The following is a 16,906-nucleotide window of genomic DNA, read 5'->3' on the forward strand; positions in this document are numbered from 1 at the left end:
GTCCACTTCAAAATATTTTATTTACACATTCAGCTTGACTTTTTTCTTTTTCACCTAGGCAATGGGAAATTTGTGTGCACTACTCTAGAATCTAAGAGTGCAGTTTATGTAACTTTTATGTGTTTCCTCAGAGTAGCCGGTAATATTCCAACTGAATTTTGTAGTTTTGGCTGTCAATAATCTATAAATGCCAATGGATTCTAAATAGAAAAAAATCACTCCTTCATGTGGCGCTCCTGTGTTGCTTGTGCCAGAAAGGTAATTACTCAGTTCCCAGGTGGTTGAGTAAAACAAATGATTTATTTCTCTAAAACAATGTGGATAATTACAAGAAAACGTAAAATAAGTGATAAAATAGCAACGCGTTTCAACCTAGTACCTAGGTAATCCTCAGGCTTTTTCCCCCTTCCCCACTAATAAACCTTAAATAATGTTTTTAGACTTTTGTTTTTTATGTGAAGCTTGTCAACACTTGTCATACAGTTCAGAAGTAGTGTACCAATGGATCTCATGGCAATAAGTAGCAGATGGATGTGCTTGAGCTGCTGTTGTCTGTTCTAAGAAATAGAGTTGAGAGCACAAGCCACATTTTTATTTTCATTGTGTCTTTTGTGTACAGGAAAGTGAATGTGAATAATGTGTATGTTGTAGGTGATTTTTAATGATCTGATATTTTTTATTTCAGAGTGCGTGTATATGACTTGCGTTGTAGCAAATCTCTCTGTTCCTTTTACGCCCATCAACTGGGAGTCTCTGCAGTGAAAATGGATGACTGGAAGGTTGTGTCTGGTGGAGAAGAAGGTTTAACTTGCACATGGGATCAAAGAATGGGTACAAAATTGTGGGAGATGCATGCAAGGTACTGTTCTGTGATGTTGTATTACAACTGCGGTATCTGCATGTGATGTCGATTTTATTGCATACTTAAACAGAGCTTATAAAATGCAATTCAGATTTATATGTTTTACTGTTTTTTTTTTTTTTTTAAGGCTTATGCTCACAACCTTACTACTGCTCCGTACAACTTCTGAGTCTTACGGAGCTGCAAAAGGTTGCCCACACTAGTGTATGAGCCCATTTCTGTACCTCCAAATGCCTCTGATTTCGTGGCATTAGTGACATTCTCCTCCAGGATTCCAACTGTATATCTATTACGTACATCACTGGTCGAAGCATATATGGCAGCTTACATAAGCCATGTGACTCAGTACTAGGGAGCTGTACAGCCTCTGTGCAGTGCCATACAGGCTCCTTGCATGAGCCACTTACTGTGTTATACAGTTAGGTCCAGAATTATTTGGACAGTGACACAATCTTCATGATTTGGGCTCTGCTGCCACCACATTGGATTTAAAATGAAACAACTGGGATGCAATTGAAGTGTAGACTTTCAGGTTTAATTCAAGGGGTTGAACAAAAATATCCTGTAAAAAGTTTAGGAATTGCAGCCATTTTTCTACACAGCCTCCTCATTTCAGGGGCTCAAAAGTAATTGGACAAATTAACATTACCATAAATAAAATGATCCTTTTTAATACTTTTGTAGAGAATCCTTTGCAGGCAATGATTGCCTGAAGTCTGGAACCCATGGACATCACCAGACGCTGGGTTTCCTCCTTTGTGATGCTTTGCCCAGCCTTTACAGCATCTTCTTGAGTTGTTGCTTGTTTGTGAGTCTTTCTGCCTTAAGTTTTGTCTTAAGCAAGTGAAATTCATGCCGGATCGGGTTGAGATCTGGTAATTGACTTGGCCATTGCAGAATATTCCACTTATTTGCCTTAAAAAACTCCTTGGTTGCTTTCGCAGTATGTTTTGGGTCATTGTCCATCTATACTGTGAAGCGACGTCCAATCAACCTTGCTGCATTTGGTGGAATCTGAGCAGAAAGTATATCCCTGAACACTTCAGAATTCATCCGGCTGCTTCTGTCTTCAGTCACATCATCAATAAACACTAGTGACCCAGTGCCTTTGGCAGCCATGCATGCCCATGCCACCACACTGCCTCCACCATGTTTTACAGAGGATGTGGCGTGCTTTGGATCATGAGCTGTTCCAAGCCTTCTCCATACTTTCTTCCTTCCATCATTCTGGTACGGGTTGATCTTAGTTTCATCCGTCCAGAGAATGCTGTTCCAGAACTGGCCTGGCTTCTTTAGATGTTGTTTGGCAAAGTCTAATCTGGCCTTTCTATTTTTGAGGCGGATTAATGGTTTGCACCTTGTGGTGAACCCTCTGTATTTGCTCTCATGAAGTCTTCTCTCTATGGTAGACATAGATACTGATACACCTACTTCCGGGAGAGTGTTCTTCACTTGGGTAGATATTGTGAAGGGGTTTTTCTTCACCATGGAAAGGATTCTGCGATCATCCACCACTGTTGTCTTCCGTGGACGTCCAGGTCTTTTGGAGTTCCTGAGATCACCAGTGCGCTCTTTATTTTCAAGTATGTACCAAACTGTTGATTTGGCCACTCCTAACATTTGTGATATCTCTCCGATGGTTTTCTTCATTTTTCTCAGCCTAACGATGGTCTGTTTCACTTGCATTGAGAGCTCCTTTGACCTCACATTGTGGGTTCACAGAAACAGCTTCCAAATGCAAATGACACACCTGGAATTAACTCCAGACCTTTTACCTGCTTAATTGATGATAAATTTGAGGGAATAGCCCATGTTCTTCAAGTACTAAATCAACCGTTTAACTAAATTCAATTGACATTCGGGTTCAATTTCACTAGCCACAACCAGGCGTGATTACTGCCAGACCTGTTAAATCTAAATATCACTTAATAGAACCTGTCTGGCATTGTGAAGCAGGCTAGTAGGTCTCAAAAAGATTCACATGATCCCACTTTCTAAAGAGATTCAAATACAAATGCGAAATAAAGTAATTGAAATCTACCAGTCTGGAAAGGGTTACAAAGTCATTGCAAAGGCTCTGGGACTCCAGCGAACCACAGTGAGAGCCATTATTCACAAGTGAAGAAAAGTTAGAACAGTGGTGAACCCTCCCAGGAGTGACCGGTCTACCAAAATCTCACCAACAGCGCGTAGCCAACTCATCCAGGAGGTCACAAAAGTACCCAGATGAACATCTAAAGGACTGCAGGCCTCACTTACCTCAGTCAAGGTCAATGTTCACGATTCCACAATTCCACTTGGTAAAATTGGCGTCCATTGGCATTTTGCAAGGCACAACTGACCAAAAATAACACGAAGGCTTGTCCCGCATTTGCCAAAAAAACATCTAGCTGACCCCCAAGACTTGGGATAATATTCTGTGGACTGATGCGTCCGAGGTGAAACTTTTTGGAAGACATGGGTCTTGTTACATTTGGGGTTAAGATAACACCGCATTCCACCATAAGATCATCATACCAACAGTAAAACGTGGTGATGGTGTGATGATCTGGGGCTGCTTTGCTTCTGCTGGACCTCGATACCTTCTCATAATTGATAGAACCATGAATTCTGCTCTCCATCAGAAACCCCTGAAGGAGAATGTCCGCTCGTCAGTTTGTGACATAAAGCTCAAGCACTGTTGGATTATGCAGAAGGGCAATGATCTGAAGCACACGAGCAAGTTCCCCCTCTGAATGACTTAAAAGAAGCAAAATTAAGGTTTTTGGAGTCACGGAGTCAGTCCTGACTTGAATCTCATTGAGATGCTATGGCAAGATCCTAAACGGGCAGTTCCTGCCGGTTCACCCTCAAATGTAGCCGAATTATAACAATTCTGTAAAGAAAAGTGGGCCAAAATTCCTCCACAGCAATATAAAAGACTCATTGCAAATGTTTGATTGCGGTTGTTACTGCCAAGGGTGGCACAACCAGTTATTAGGTTTAGGGGGGCAATTCCTTTTTCACGTTAGTGACATAGGTTTGGAATAAATCTTTATCCACATAAAATTAAATGATCATGTAATCTATGTTTACTTGTCTTGGTCTTATATTACAATTATTTGGATGATCTCAAACATTTAAATGGAAGATATTAGCAAAAATAAAAGAAATCGTGTGAGCGGCAAATACTTTTTTTTTTTTTTTACAGCACTGTATGTAATCCTGAAACGGCAGTGCTTTTTATGGGAGAAGACCAGTCACTGACCATCCGTCATGAATATCTCTGCTGCATTCTACTTTTGTGACACTAGATGGTGCTGTGTGACTGTAGTTCATAAATAAAGCATAAACAAGTGTGAGGATCAACTTTCCTAAATCTAACTAAGTTATGTAATTGAGACCAGTATACCGTACATTATTTTCAATTCTCTTACTAGAAGTAAACCTTTCAGGCAACCATTATAGCTGTTATATGCTGCTTTTCTCTCTGTAGACATCCAGTCCGCTACATCTGGTTTAACTCCCAGAGTTTGATCACTGCAAATATTCCTGATGAGAAGCATCCGCGTGGGGCGAGCATCATGGATGATGACCTTACCGCTCACAGAAGGTAGGGAGTCCACCTTGCATAGACCCAGATCCCTCCCTTACTTGTACATTTATTGCTTGAGCGCCACCTATCTAATAAAAAACGCTTTTCATGTCATGTAGGACTACTATGTTGTACCTATTGCGTACCATTTTCATTTAACAATTATTGTAGGAATAGGTTCTAGTAGCCAGTTTACAAATAAGCTGAAAATTTCAGCTGTGCTTTAAAGTTGCTCTCTACTCGATTTAGCTGTACAACTCCCAAATTTTACGCTGTTAGAACTCATATTAATAGGAATAGTTTTCACATGCTTATGCCACCTGATGCACAATTTTACCTACATAAAAAGGTACAGATGCGTCTGTGTCTCTTTGAACTGTACAATTATCACGTTATTTAACCCTCACGGTGAACGCCGTTAAAAAAACAAAACCATGCCAGAATTGCTGTTTTTAAATCTTTCTGCCTGCCAAAAAAAAGAGAAGAAAATGCGATCAAAAAGTCGTATTTACCCCAAAATGGTAGCACTGCAAACATCATTTTGGCATTTTGTGAAAATAACGGGTTATTACAAAGTAGGTGACACACCGCTGGAATCAGGGTCCCTGGCACCGCTTTATGCTGCCCTCCGGTAGGACAACATAAATACTGGTGTATTTAAGGTGTTAAATGCCATACATTATTATAATTCATGTGTAAGCACAGATATATTGTAATGATCATTATGCACATTGCCATACCATACCAGGGTTGAATCAAATAAGCAATCTGACACAAATGTGCAGATACAAGTAAACATTTATTATATATGTATATATCCAATTACACACAAATAGTCCAGTATTGTCCCCTGATGCACCAACTACGTTGGTGAAACGCGTTGGGACGGTTATGAAGTGTCAGTGTTGTGGTCATTTTATGGCAATATTTGGTGCTTAGAATTGACACGAATTGTGTGTGTTATAATTTTTTGTATCCCTGGAGTTTGTCCATAGGTGGTGTATGGTACCACGCCATCTAGATATCATTTTCTGGATACTCCAGGTGATTATTGTAGATTGCTTATTTGATTCAACCCCTGGTTGTGTTAGGGGTATTTGTATTCTAAAGAATTACTTAGAGTATTTTTATCTGAAAAATGTGGTTTACACGTCAAAATCAGCACCAAAAAAAACTCTGTGTGAACTGGGCCATAGGCCATTATATCATTTAGTACAAGAACAGAACTTACCACTAGATGGCGAACTTGCTAATATTTCTTTAAACAAACCGACTGACCATACAGATCAGAAAAGAATTAAAATTCAAAATGGACAGATACGACTTTCGCTTTTTCATTGCAGACATCGGGGCACCATCAATGTATATGAATTCTCAGTGGATCAGACGTCTGTAGAGAGCATTCTTCCAATTTGTCGTTCATCTTATAGTGAAATGACTGGGTACAATTACAATATTGGCCTGGCAGTGCCCTACGACAATGTGTGAAACCAGCAAAAATATGAAATGTGACTCTTTCTTTCTCAGGGACAATTTTGTAAGTGACTCTAGGAAATCATACAGGATGAGGGTTTCTACAACACCCTTATTGTGCAGTTTTGTATTATTATCTTTTACTAGTGCTTCATTTAGCCCTGTTTTATTGTATATTTTGTATATTTTAATTAATCTTACAAGCAAAAAGGGAACAGTAAAGCATATAAGTAAAATACTATAGAATATTCGTTGCCTAATTGTGAATAAAACGATATGCTGCAGTTCTGTGTACTATAGAATATTTACTAATGATTATTCTGGATTGGATTGCTTTACAACCGCTGTACATTTTGTACATTTTGTATTTTAATGACTTTTATATTCATAAATTCAGTAAAATAGACTGATGTTTAATCGTACAAGGACTGGCTCCGAAGACTTCTAATGGAAAACAATGACTGTAAAGCCTGAATCAGAGAAGCGTGTCCATATTGTGTCCGCAAAAAACGGACCGTATTTAATTCATTTTATTTCCGTGTCCATGCGCTGTCCGTGATTTTCACGCACCCATAGACTTTAAGGGGTGACATGGTCCGCAAAAACGGACCAGAATAGTACATGCAGTGAGTTTCATGCAATGGAAATACACTGCATGAAAAATCACGGACGTCTGATTAGCCCTATTGAATTGCATAGGTCCGTGTGCTATACGTTTTTTTTAACGGACAGCACACGGACGTATGCAATGCTTGTCGGAATCAGGCCTAAGGCCCCATGCACACGACCGTAATTTTCATCCGTAATTACGGATATCTAATTGCGGATTAAACTACTGATCCATTCGTTTCTATGACCCACGGACACCTTCCCGTATACTTACAGGAAGGTGTCTGGGCCGTAGAAATGATCCGCAAAAAATAGGACATGTCCTATCTTTATTTTACGGACCGCGCTCCCATACTTTGTAATAGGAGCACGGCCCGCAAATGTGGGTGACTGACCGCGGCCGACCGTGCACATGGCTACGGCCGCGTGCAGGGGGCCTGATATACACCTTTTTTTTAAAATCTTACTGCTGCAGTAATGGTAAATGTTTACTATTACCGCTTGCTCTGGGGTTGCCATGGTAGTATCATCCAACTAAAGCCATCGCATGAACATTCTGTCATGTGACCATCACTAATAAGGACAATCACAAGAGTAGGGGTCACATGATAGGACGTCCATGCACAGAAGTCTTGTCGCTACCATGGCAACCCCAGAGCAAGCAGTAATGTAAACAACGTTTACATTATTGCAGCAGTTAGCAGATCAGGAGAGAAAAACGAAGCAATTTATATGATAACAAAAGTTTATTATCAATTTAAAATGTATTCAGCCACATATCAGTACAATACCCTTTATGTTTGTATTTTAGTTTGTGTTAAAGCGTAGGTTCAGTCTTCCTGGGATTTGACACTTGTCATTTAAATTTCAGTCAGGTAATTCTCAGTCTCCTTAGCAACAGACTATACACGGTCACTTTTAACATTACAGTGAATGCTGACAGATGGCAGTCAGCAGAACTCACTCTATCATATATAATGAGGCAGGTCTACAGAAGTTTTTCAGATATCTTCATGTACTGTACTTTCTATTATAAATAAATCACCAGCACTTAGAATGAAATACAGATTGTTTACATCACAGTATATGGATGTAGGAGAGCTGAAATTCTCATTTAAAGGGGGTTTTCCAGAGAGATAAAATTGGTGGCCTATCCTCAGGATAGGCCATTAATATCCGATTGCTAAGGGTCTGACACCCACCGCAGATCTGCTGTTTTGAAGGGGCAGCTTGTTCGAGTGCTGCTTCTCCTTTATTACCTTTACTGCTCCATACTGTCAAACACCGACACACTTGTAGCAGCGGTTCACAGTGTTACAGCCTTCTCCCCGTCAAGTGAAATACTGTGAAACGCCCTTGAAGTTTTTCGGCGTTTGACAGTATTGAGCAGCGTGAGAGATTGAAGGGGAAGCAGCGCTCGCACTAGCGCTGCGGCCTCTTCAAAACAGCTGATCGTGGGGGTGCTGAGAGTCTGACCTCCAGTAATGAGATATTGATGGCCTATCCTGGGGATAGACCATCAATTTTCTCTCTCCGGAAAACCCCTTTAACTCTTTGGGCTGCATTGTGATAACTATAATGTTGTAGAAGTGCACCATCCTTGAGGCAGGATTAAGCACTTCACCTTAGGCGACAACCTCCACTAACTTCAGGGGGGGGGGGGGGTGGCAACATATTGGCAAATATGCGATCCCTCTGAACTGTCTCAATAAGGATGCTCCTGCTGCTCAAGCGTACTTCTTATGTGCCGACAGAAATCAACACGAGAAGAATATGTCACTTGCAACAGTCACTAGGACTATGGGAAATACAAGTTTTGTATTGGGTGTGACCTGGGGTAGTTTAGAAGTTGTGCCAAGAGTATACAGGGTGGTGCTAATGTCGGAATATGCTTACCATGACGCATTGTACATTTGACATTCCATTTCACTTTCCTGCTCAGCTTAGCTACGTCTTTAAAGTGCCATTTACAGGACATTTTCTTTAAAGGCAATTTATACTTTTGCAACTCATTTTTTATTAATCCAATGTAGCTAAAATAAAAGATTTAGCAACTTTTTCAAATAGTCCTGATGTAAAAAAAATCTCCTACCTTTTTGTATACAGCGCCTAGGCTATCTTTTGTGTCTCTATGATTACAGACTACTAATAAACCCTGCAGTCACATATTACATCTTTCCATCTGTCTGTAGGTTGGCAAGAAGAGGGGCAGAGTGAGTGGCGTAACACATGACTGCAGGATCAGACTACACACCGGGTTTGTTTCTAGTCGGCTTTCATGGACACAAAATGCTAGGATATTTTTAATCAAGACTATTTGCACACTTTTTCATTTTTAAATTAGATGTATTGAAGCACTGCAATAAAATAAAATGGTTGCTAAAGTGTGCTTTTCAAGAAAAACAAAGTCTACAGCACGCAATATTTCCATATTCTGGTAGCTTTTCAGAATTGATCAACAAGCCTCGGGTTTGCCGCGATTTTACAAAAATAGTGGCAAAAAATGTGATTTGACCATGGCATGTGAATAGCCCCTAACCTATAGGAGATTTCTGTAGTACCATCACACATTGTATGTAAGGCTTCATGCACACAACTGTAGTGTTTTTTACTGTCCACAAATACGGATCCGCAGCACATCTGTCACATTTCTTGGGGAATCCCCTGCCATGGCATAGCAATGCTTCTGCAATTACAGACAGCTACACAGACAGGAATAAGACATGTTCTACATTTGGCGTATCATTTCTACGGCCTTAACACACATCCGTAAATATACAGAAAAGTGTCCGTGGCCTATAGAAGTTAATAGGTCCGCAGATTATCTGTAGATACGGATCCATAATTACGGATAAAAACTACAGTCGTGTATGCAGGGGGCCTAAGTAATAAATGAACAGTACCCACAACATGCTGCAAGACTCCAAAATCAAATTCAATAAGTCTCATTATTTCTAAGGGCTCATTCACATAAGCGTAAAACTCGTCCGTAAATCACGGACAGTACACTGACCGATCTATTTCAATGGGGCCATTCACACATGCAGGAGTTTTCACGCAGCATGTGTTAGTTGCGTCAAACTTACTGCATGTCCTATATTGATGAGTTATTCACGCACCTACGCGCCCATTGAAGTCAATAGGTGCGTGAAAATCTGTGCTGTGCGTGATTTGCGCAACACTTCCATTGAAAAAAAATAAAAATATGTGCTTTGTGAGTGCGTGAAAAGCACATGCCACTCGCAAAGCACAGATGCAATAACGCAACCCACAAGGACCAGATTTACGCGCGTTTTTTATGCGCGTAAATCTGTCACGCTCGTGTGAATGTAGCCTTACTGTGTTTCTCCGCAAGCATCTTCTGTTGCCTGTGTTTATTGCTGATCTTTCCTTATGTTATGTCGATAGCTTGAGCTCGTATGTGATAACAATTCCAAAAAGAATGAGGGAGACAAAAAGCGGTAAACTACTACTGATCTAACGAATGGTCTGTAAGTACAACTCTGTGTAATGTGGCAAAGAGAATGGATTTCTCATGGAGGCTGCTGTCATAGAAATAAATCCCTGTGTATCCATACCGTAGAATAAATATATGTAAATGCCTAAATCGTGAAATCAGTTTGAGTGATGACATCAATACAGAGCGAAAGACCGTTGTAAAATGTTATTTTTGACAGGAAATGAATAGGTTCAAATGGCAAATATTATTGAATGTAAAAACGAAATATGAATCATGGAACATTGTACTATGTGGTACGGAATAAAATATTTTTATGGTATTTTTATTGATGGAGAATGAAGTATAACTTGATTCAACTGATGTTCTGGTTTGGAGACATTGTAATCATTAAATTTGAGTATTGAATAATGAGCCATTGACTGAAATGTTATTTATTAGTCTCTTTAACCCCCTCCCGACTACCCCACGTAGATTAACGGGCTGCAGCACTGGTCCTTGTGCCTGCAGCCCGTTAATCTACATGTGCTCCTAACAGAGCACACAGACGCTCCCCGTAGCCTGGCATCTCCCAGTACAGGCTGCTACTAGCAGCCTTAGCACTGGGGGAAAACATCGGGTCAGATCACATCGGTGATCCCCGCCGATTAACCCCTTAAATGCGGCGGTCAATAGTAATAACAACATCGGCACCCCGCAGCTCGATTGCGGGGTGCCGATGGTTGCTATGGCAACCGGATGCCTACCAAAGGCCATCTACGGAAGGCGATTAGGTCCTGCCAGAGGCAGGACCTAATATGCCCTGTCAGTGTAACTAAAAACTAAATTCAGCAAAAAAACTGTGGGATCAACTATACCCCTAGATAAATTATTTTTAGGGCTGTAGTTTCCCAAATGGGGTCACTTCTGAGCCCTGCCGTGTGTCCACACAACCGTTTATTACCACATATGGGGTATTGCCGTAATCAGGAGAAATTGCTTTACAAAAGTTGTGGTGCTTTTTCTTCTTTATGCCTTGTAAAAATTTATAATTTCTAAGTTTTATTGGAAAACATTTCGATTTTCATTTTTACGGACTAATGCCACTAAATTCAGCAAAAAACCTGTCGGGTTAAAATGCTCCTTATACCACTCTATAAATTCCTTGACGGGTGTAGTTTGCCAAATGGGGTCACTTTTGGGGGGTTTCCACTGTTTCGGCCCCACAAGACCTCTTCAAGACCTGACAAGGTTCCTAACATATATTCTAATAAAAAGAAGGCCCCAAAATCCTCTAGGTGCTCCTCTGCTTCTGAGGCCGGTGTTTCAGTCCATTAGCACACTAGGGCCACATGTGGGATATTTCTAAAAACTGCAGAATCTGGGCAATAAATATTGAGTTGCATTTCACGGGTAAAACCTTCTGTGTTAAAAAAAAAATGGATTAATATGGATTTTCTGACAAAAAAAAGACATTTGTAAATTTGGCCTCTACTTTGTTTTAATTTCTCTGAAACACCTGAAGGGTTAAAAAAAACTTTCTAAATGCTGTTTTGAAAACTTTGAGGGGTACAGTTTTTAAAATTGGGTGACTTATGGGGGTTTCTAATATATAAGGCCCTCAAAGCCACTTCAGAACTGAGCTGGTACCTATAAAAAGGTTTTGGAAATTTTCTTGAAAATGTGAGAAATTGCTGCTAAAGTTCTAAGCCTTGCAACGTCCTAGAAAAATAAAAGGATGTTCAAAAAACGATGCCAACATAAAGTAGACATGGGGGATGTTAATTAGTAACTATTTTGTGTGGTATTGCTATCTGTTTTACGAGCAGATACATTTAAATTTAGAAAAATGCAAATTTTTGCAAATTTTCTATACATTTTGGTATTTTTCACAAACAAATACTGAATTTATTGATCAAACTTTTCCCCCTAACATAAAGTACAATACGTCACGAGAAAACAGTCTCAGAATCGCTTGGATAGGTAAAAGCATTCCCAAGTTATTACCACACAAAGTGATACATGGATTTGAAAAAAATCGTCTGCGTCCACAAGGCCAAAACAGGCTCGGTCCTGAAGGGGTTAATAAGGGGTAAAGGACAGTTATGTCGACATCTATGGCCCTTGTATTTAAAGGAGGGGTTCCAGTATATAAAAAGCCCTTTAGCTTTCTTTTTTTTTAAAGGGAATGTGTCGCTAGAAAAGGTTTTTTTTTTTTGTTTTTTTTAGTTAAACAGTTAGTATATAAATGGTTAGACGTTGTTCTAATTTTTTTCACAAGTCAGGAAATATTATAAATTTGATTCTAATTTATAACATTTCCCTGTGCTGGTCACTAGAGGGATCAATTCACAAAATTGCAGCATTGGCATGTGGTAAAGCAACCACATTGCTTTATGCTGCAAAATTTGAGAAGACGCACTCGCTCTAGCGTCCTCAAACAATCCCCTCTCCCTTATCCTGGCTAGTGCCAGGAGAAAGGAGGGGATTGAATGTTCAAGCCTCCTACACGGTGTGTCGCCATTTTTTGAGCGATTACACAGTGTAGTAGGCTTACAGCAGCCATGACTAAGGACGCAGTCAGCGTCAGAAACGCGTAGGCTCCGCTCTAATTGCTGTGCCATCCCTCTGTTTCACATAGGGAAATTGACCTATATTTTATCGCACTTGTTTTACCCTCTGCTTGAATAAAACTTGGAAGAAGATTCCTATATTTTTAACAGAATCACACAGACTCATCGCTGGATTCAATCCTTCGTCTTTTTCTCTATGTTTACACGTGTGCCGACACGGGGATCCGTGCGTGAGTGACTGCATATCTGGTGAAAAGGTGAGCTGGAGGAACCCTCCTATATATTTTTTCTGTAGTAGGCTTACATACTGTGGTAATCACACACTAAAACACGAACATACACAGACATAACTTACCTGCTCCTGCCGCTCCGTCAACTATCTCCGCTCGCTTCAGAACACATGTCCGGAAGCCGCGACCGGAAGTAGTCGTCTTACTGTCCATCCGTGGCTTCCGGTCCACAATAAAATGGCGCCGGATGTCACTCGGCCGAAGACCTTCCATTTGGACTGTGTGGGAGCGGCGCATACGCCGTTCCCACACAGACGGTGTACAACATAGTGAATGTGAACGGCTCCCGTTCGCATTCTCTATGGGGATGTATGTGTCGTTAATCGACACATACAGAGATGAAAAAAAAAAATGGCAGCCCCCATAGTGAAGTAAAAGTTAGAAAAATAATTAAAACACAAACACACAAATAAATAAAATTTTAATAAAACACTAAAAGCAAATTGATATATAAAAAAAAAAAATTCGCGACACCCGTCCTTTAAAATGTCCAGCATTGACGTAAGATATTTCAAAACGATTTGAAGTTCAATCACGCAAAGTTACAGGCCAGAGGCTGCACTACTGAGAGATTTTACTGTCCACATCTCCGTTTGGTTCCTATCAGGTGTTGCCTTGTTATGGAGACCTGTGGATTTGAATCCCCATTCAAAATGTACACACAAACACACATATTAAGGCAGTTGGGATGTAGATATTAATGAAGTTGGTGATTTTAATCCATACAAGAGGTCTAAGGCCACTTTCACACAAGCGTATTTTTCATCAATATTACTAGGATATTTTCACAAAAAAATGGCATCACTAGATAATCGATTAGTATCCAACTGCTAGTTAAAGCGGTATTCCCATCTCAGACATATATGGCATATACATAGGACACGTCTTAATAAATGTCTGAAAGATCAGGGGCGTAGCTAGGGGGGCAGGCAATCTTTTCCCCTGGGCGCAACAAGGATGGAAGAGGGGGGTGCCGCTGGTACAGTCCACAAAAAACGTAAATTTTTTTTCTAATTCTCCCAGACCATTGCACTGTGCATGCGCCAAAAAGGACATGCGCAGTGCAAAGGGAAGAGTACGTGGCCACGGGCATATTTTCAATCTAAAAATATGCAGGCCGCGGCCAAGTGAGTATTTTGAGTGAGGTCCGTGCCGGTAGTGCACCAATCCAGTAACCTGGCCTGAGTCACCTGACCTCACGTCAGTGACGTGAGGTCAGATGACTGACTGAGGTCAGGTGACTGGACTGTTTCGTTCCCAGGCCAGCACCAACCTCACTCAGACCTGCTCCTAAATGTGAGTCAAGTCAGGCAGAGCAGTAGCGGTAAGCTACCGCTCTCCGCTCTGGGGCCGATGTGCCATTGAATACAAAAGTGGGCCGTGTGTCACTGTCTACAAGTGGGGGGGACTGTGTGCCACTATCTACAAGGGGGGGGCTGTTTGCCACTATCTACAAGGGGACTGTATGCAGGGCCGGCCTTAGGAGTATGCGACCTGTGCCATTGCACAGGGCGCATCACTCCAGCAGGTGGAAGGGGGGCGCTGCGCTGGCTCCCTTCCCTTGCTTGTTTCAGAAGGGCCTGGGGATTCAGCAGCCGGGGCGCTTCTTCGCTCACTGTAGCAGCCATAGCGGCTATTAGCGGCAACACCGGGCATGAGGGCGCCGCTAGCAGCCGATGCGGCTGCTACATAGTTATCGACGCCACTATAGCAAAGCAGGGAGGTATCTTCCTGCTATCTACTAGCGCCACTGTAGCTCCCTGAAGGACCGGGATCCCTGTGTGGCCGGGGACTCCGCTCCTGGACGGAGCGCTTGATGTCTCTGTCCATATATGTGTAAATGGACACAAACGACAGGGGCTTCTCCTGGAGTGGAATCCCAGGTCGGCAACACTGCAGACAGGGATGCCGCTTCAGGAGTTGCATCTGATGTCACTGTCCATGTATAGACAGAGACATCAAGTGGAGCGCTTCAGGAGCGGAATCCCTGGCCACAGGGTGATTCCGCTCCTTCAGGGAGCTACAGTGGCTCTATCTACAGGAAGGGGGGGGGGTGGTAACTACAAGGGGGCTGTGTGGCACTATCTACAAGGGGGCTCTGTGGCACTACCTACCAGGGGGCTGTGTGGCACTACCTACAGGGGGCTGTGTGGCACTACCTACATGGGGCTGTGTGTGGCAGCCAGGAGAGGGGGCATTATACTGTGTGGGGGCCACTAAGCGGACATTATACTGTGTAGGGGTACTACAGGGGGGGCAATATACTGTGTGTGGCACTTAGGGGGCATAATACTGTGTGGGCACAATTAGAGGACAAAATACTGTGTCCTTCAAGGGGTTATAATATATTATATTATAATACTGTATGGGAGCACAGAAGGGGCATTATACTGTGGGGGGGCATTATACTTGTTTTATGGAGCATTTTTTTTATGTTGCCTGGTGGGGCGCCAAAAGATAAGTTTGCACGGGACGCCATCTATCCTAAGGACAGCCCTGGCTGTATACCACTATCTACAATGGGGGGGCTGTGTGGCACCATCCACAAGAGTGTGTGTGTGTCTGTGTGTGACCATCTACAAGGGGGGGCTGTATGCAAGATCTACAAGGGGGGGGCGGTGTCTGGCACCATCTACAAGAGGGGGGCTGTGTGGCGCTATCTACAGGAGGCTGTGCTTGGCCTCTAATTTATTTTCTTAACTTATTGTTAAATAACTATATTGCTTGTAAAATGTACAAATGGTTTTATGTTTGAGTTACATAAAAAAAAAATAAGAATAAAAATTACACCTCATTGATTGGTAGAGAAAGCAAACATGTCGAAGGTGAAGGAAATGTCGGGAAAGAAATTGGGGTGGGGGGTACCAATCTGAATCTGCCCCTGGTGCAGGAGAACCTAGCTACACCTCTGGATAAATGCACCCATCTCAAAATCGGGGAGACCCCGTCCACGTATGATAAAATGGCTGCTAGTCACCGCATCCAGGCAGGGAATCAGTTCAGGAAACAGTTTAGCACAGAAAGCTATGCTGGTTCGATAAGCTCCAAGTTACAGAAACAGTGTAGCTCGCTATGCTATGCTCTTTCTGTAACTCCCATTCACTTCTATGGGCGTTACGGAAACCGTGTAGCTTCGTGAGATTGGCTGTATTCATACTCCTTGCTACTGTCTCCACCCAGATGCAGTGGCCAGCGGCCTTCTCAACAAAGTGGAGACAGGGTTAGGGGATCCATGATCTTGAGGTAGATACGTAAATGTCTGACATGTAATACCCCTTTAAGCGCTGCAAAAAGTTTTTGCCTGCGCAGTGTGCAGCCAGGAGCACTGTTGTGCAGTAAAAAAGATGAAGGGGTTTCTCAGGAGCAGTAAGAGTACCGGAGGTCAGCCCCCACTGATTATAATATTTTAGCATATTCTAGCGATCAGCGATAACATCATATGATGGGATTACCACTTTCATTTATTGGGCTTTTTTACATGGGCGTTTGAAATGTGTGCATGTGAAATAGGCAGTGTGTTCTACTTTTATCCATTCTGATGGAAAACGCCTACTGAGTGTATGTAGAGTGTTCGAAATAAAGATGTATTAGTGTTGCATCCTTTGTTTAAATGTGAGCTGTGTATCGTGTGTCTTTCCTCTCAGTGGATCAGTATTATTGATGCAATATGGACAGTGGTGTGTGTTTATATGGGTTGCAGTTGGTCGACTGGAGCCTAAAGCCTGGAGGGCCCACAGCGGCAGCGCATACTAAGTCTAATCACTGGCCAGCGTCAGGATGTTGAGTGCGGCAGTGCATACAATTTCCTGACCAATGGCAGATCATCATAGGGTGTTTTGGGGGGCCCGAGGCACCCGGGGGGCCCATAGGCGCCCAATGTACAATGGAGTTTTGTCGCGATTTTGCCACGAAAAACCGCAACAAAACTGCATTGTGTATGTCCTACAAAAGGAGCTTTAGACATAAGGTCACATGACCTTATCTCTGAAGTTCTTACTACTGTTTAGAGACCTGTGACCCGCAGGTCCTTGAACAGCAGCAAAATTACACAGAGAAGACTGAGGTGAGCTGCTATGTAACTATAAAGGG

The 16,906-nt window shown here is 42.0% G+C and overlaps 1 protein-coding gene across 1 annotated transcript in view; it reads left to right on the forward strand.

Moving 5' to 3' along the window:
• Window positions 1-7,650, forward strand: part of FBXW8 (F-box and WD repeat domain containing 8) — a 154,693-nt gene extending 147,043 nt beyond the window's left edge. Inside the window, exons 9-11 of the mRNA XM_075835208.1 lie at window positions 686-859; window positions 4,338-4,454; window positions 5,780-7,650. Coding sequence (XP_075691323.1) covers window positions 686-859; window positions 4,338-4,454; window positions 5,780-5,924 — 436 coding nt within the window. The 3' untranslated portion in view covers window positions 5,925-7,650. The remainder of the gene's footprint in view (window positions 1-685; window positions 860-4,337; window positions 4,455-5,779) is intronic.
• The last annotated feature ends 9,256 nt before the right edge of the window (window positions 7,651-16,906 follow it).

The sequence above is a fragment of the Rhinoderma darwinii genome, chromosome 1, assembly GCF_050947455.1.
Source record: "Rhinoderma darwinii isolate aRhiDar2 chromosome 1, aRhiDar2.hap1, whole genome shotgun sequence".
Classification (NCBI taxonomy): Eukaryota; Metazoa; Chordata; class Amphibia; order Anura; family Rhinodermatidae; genus Rhinoderma; species Rhinoderma darwinii.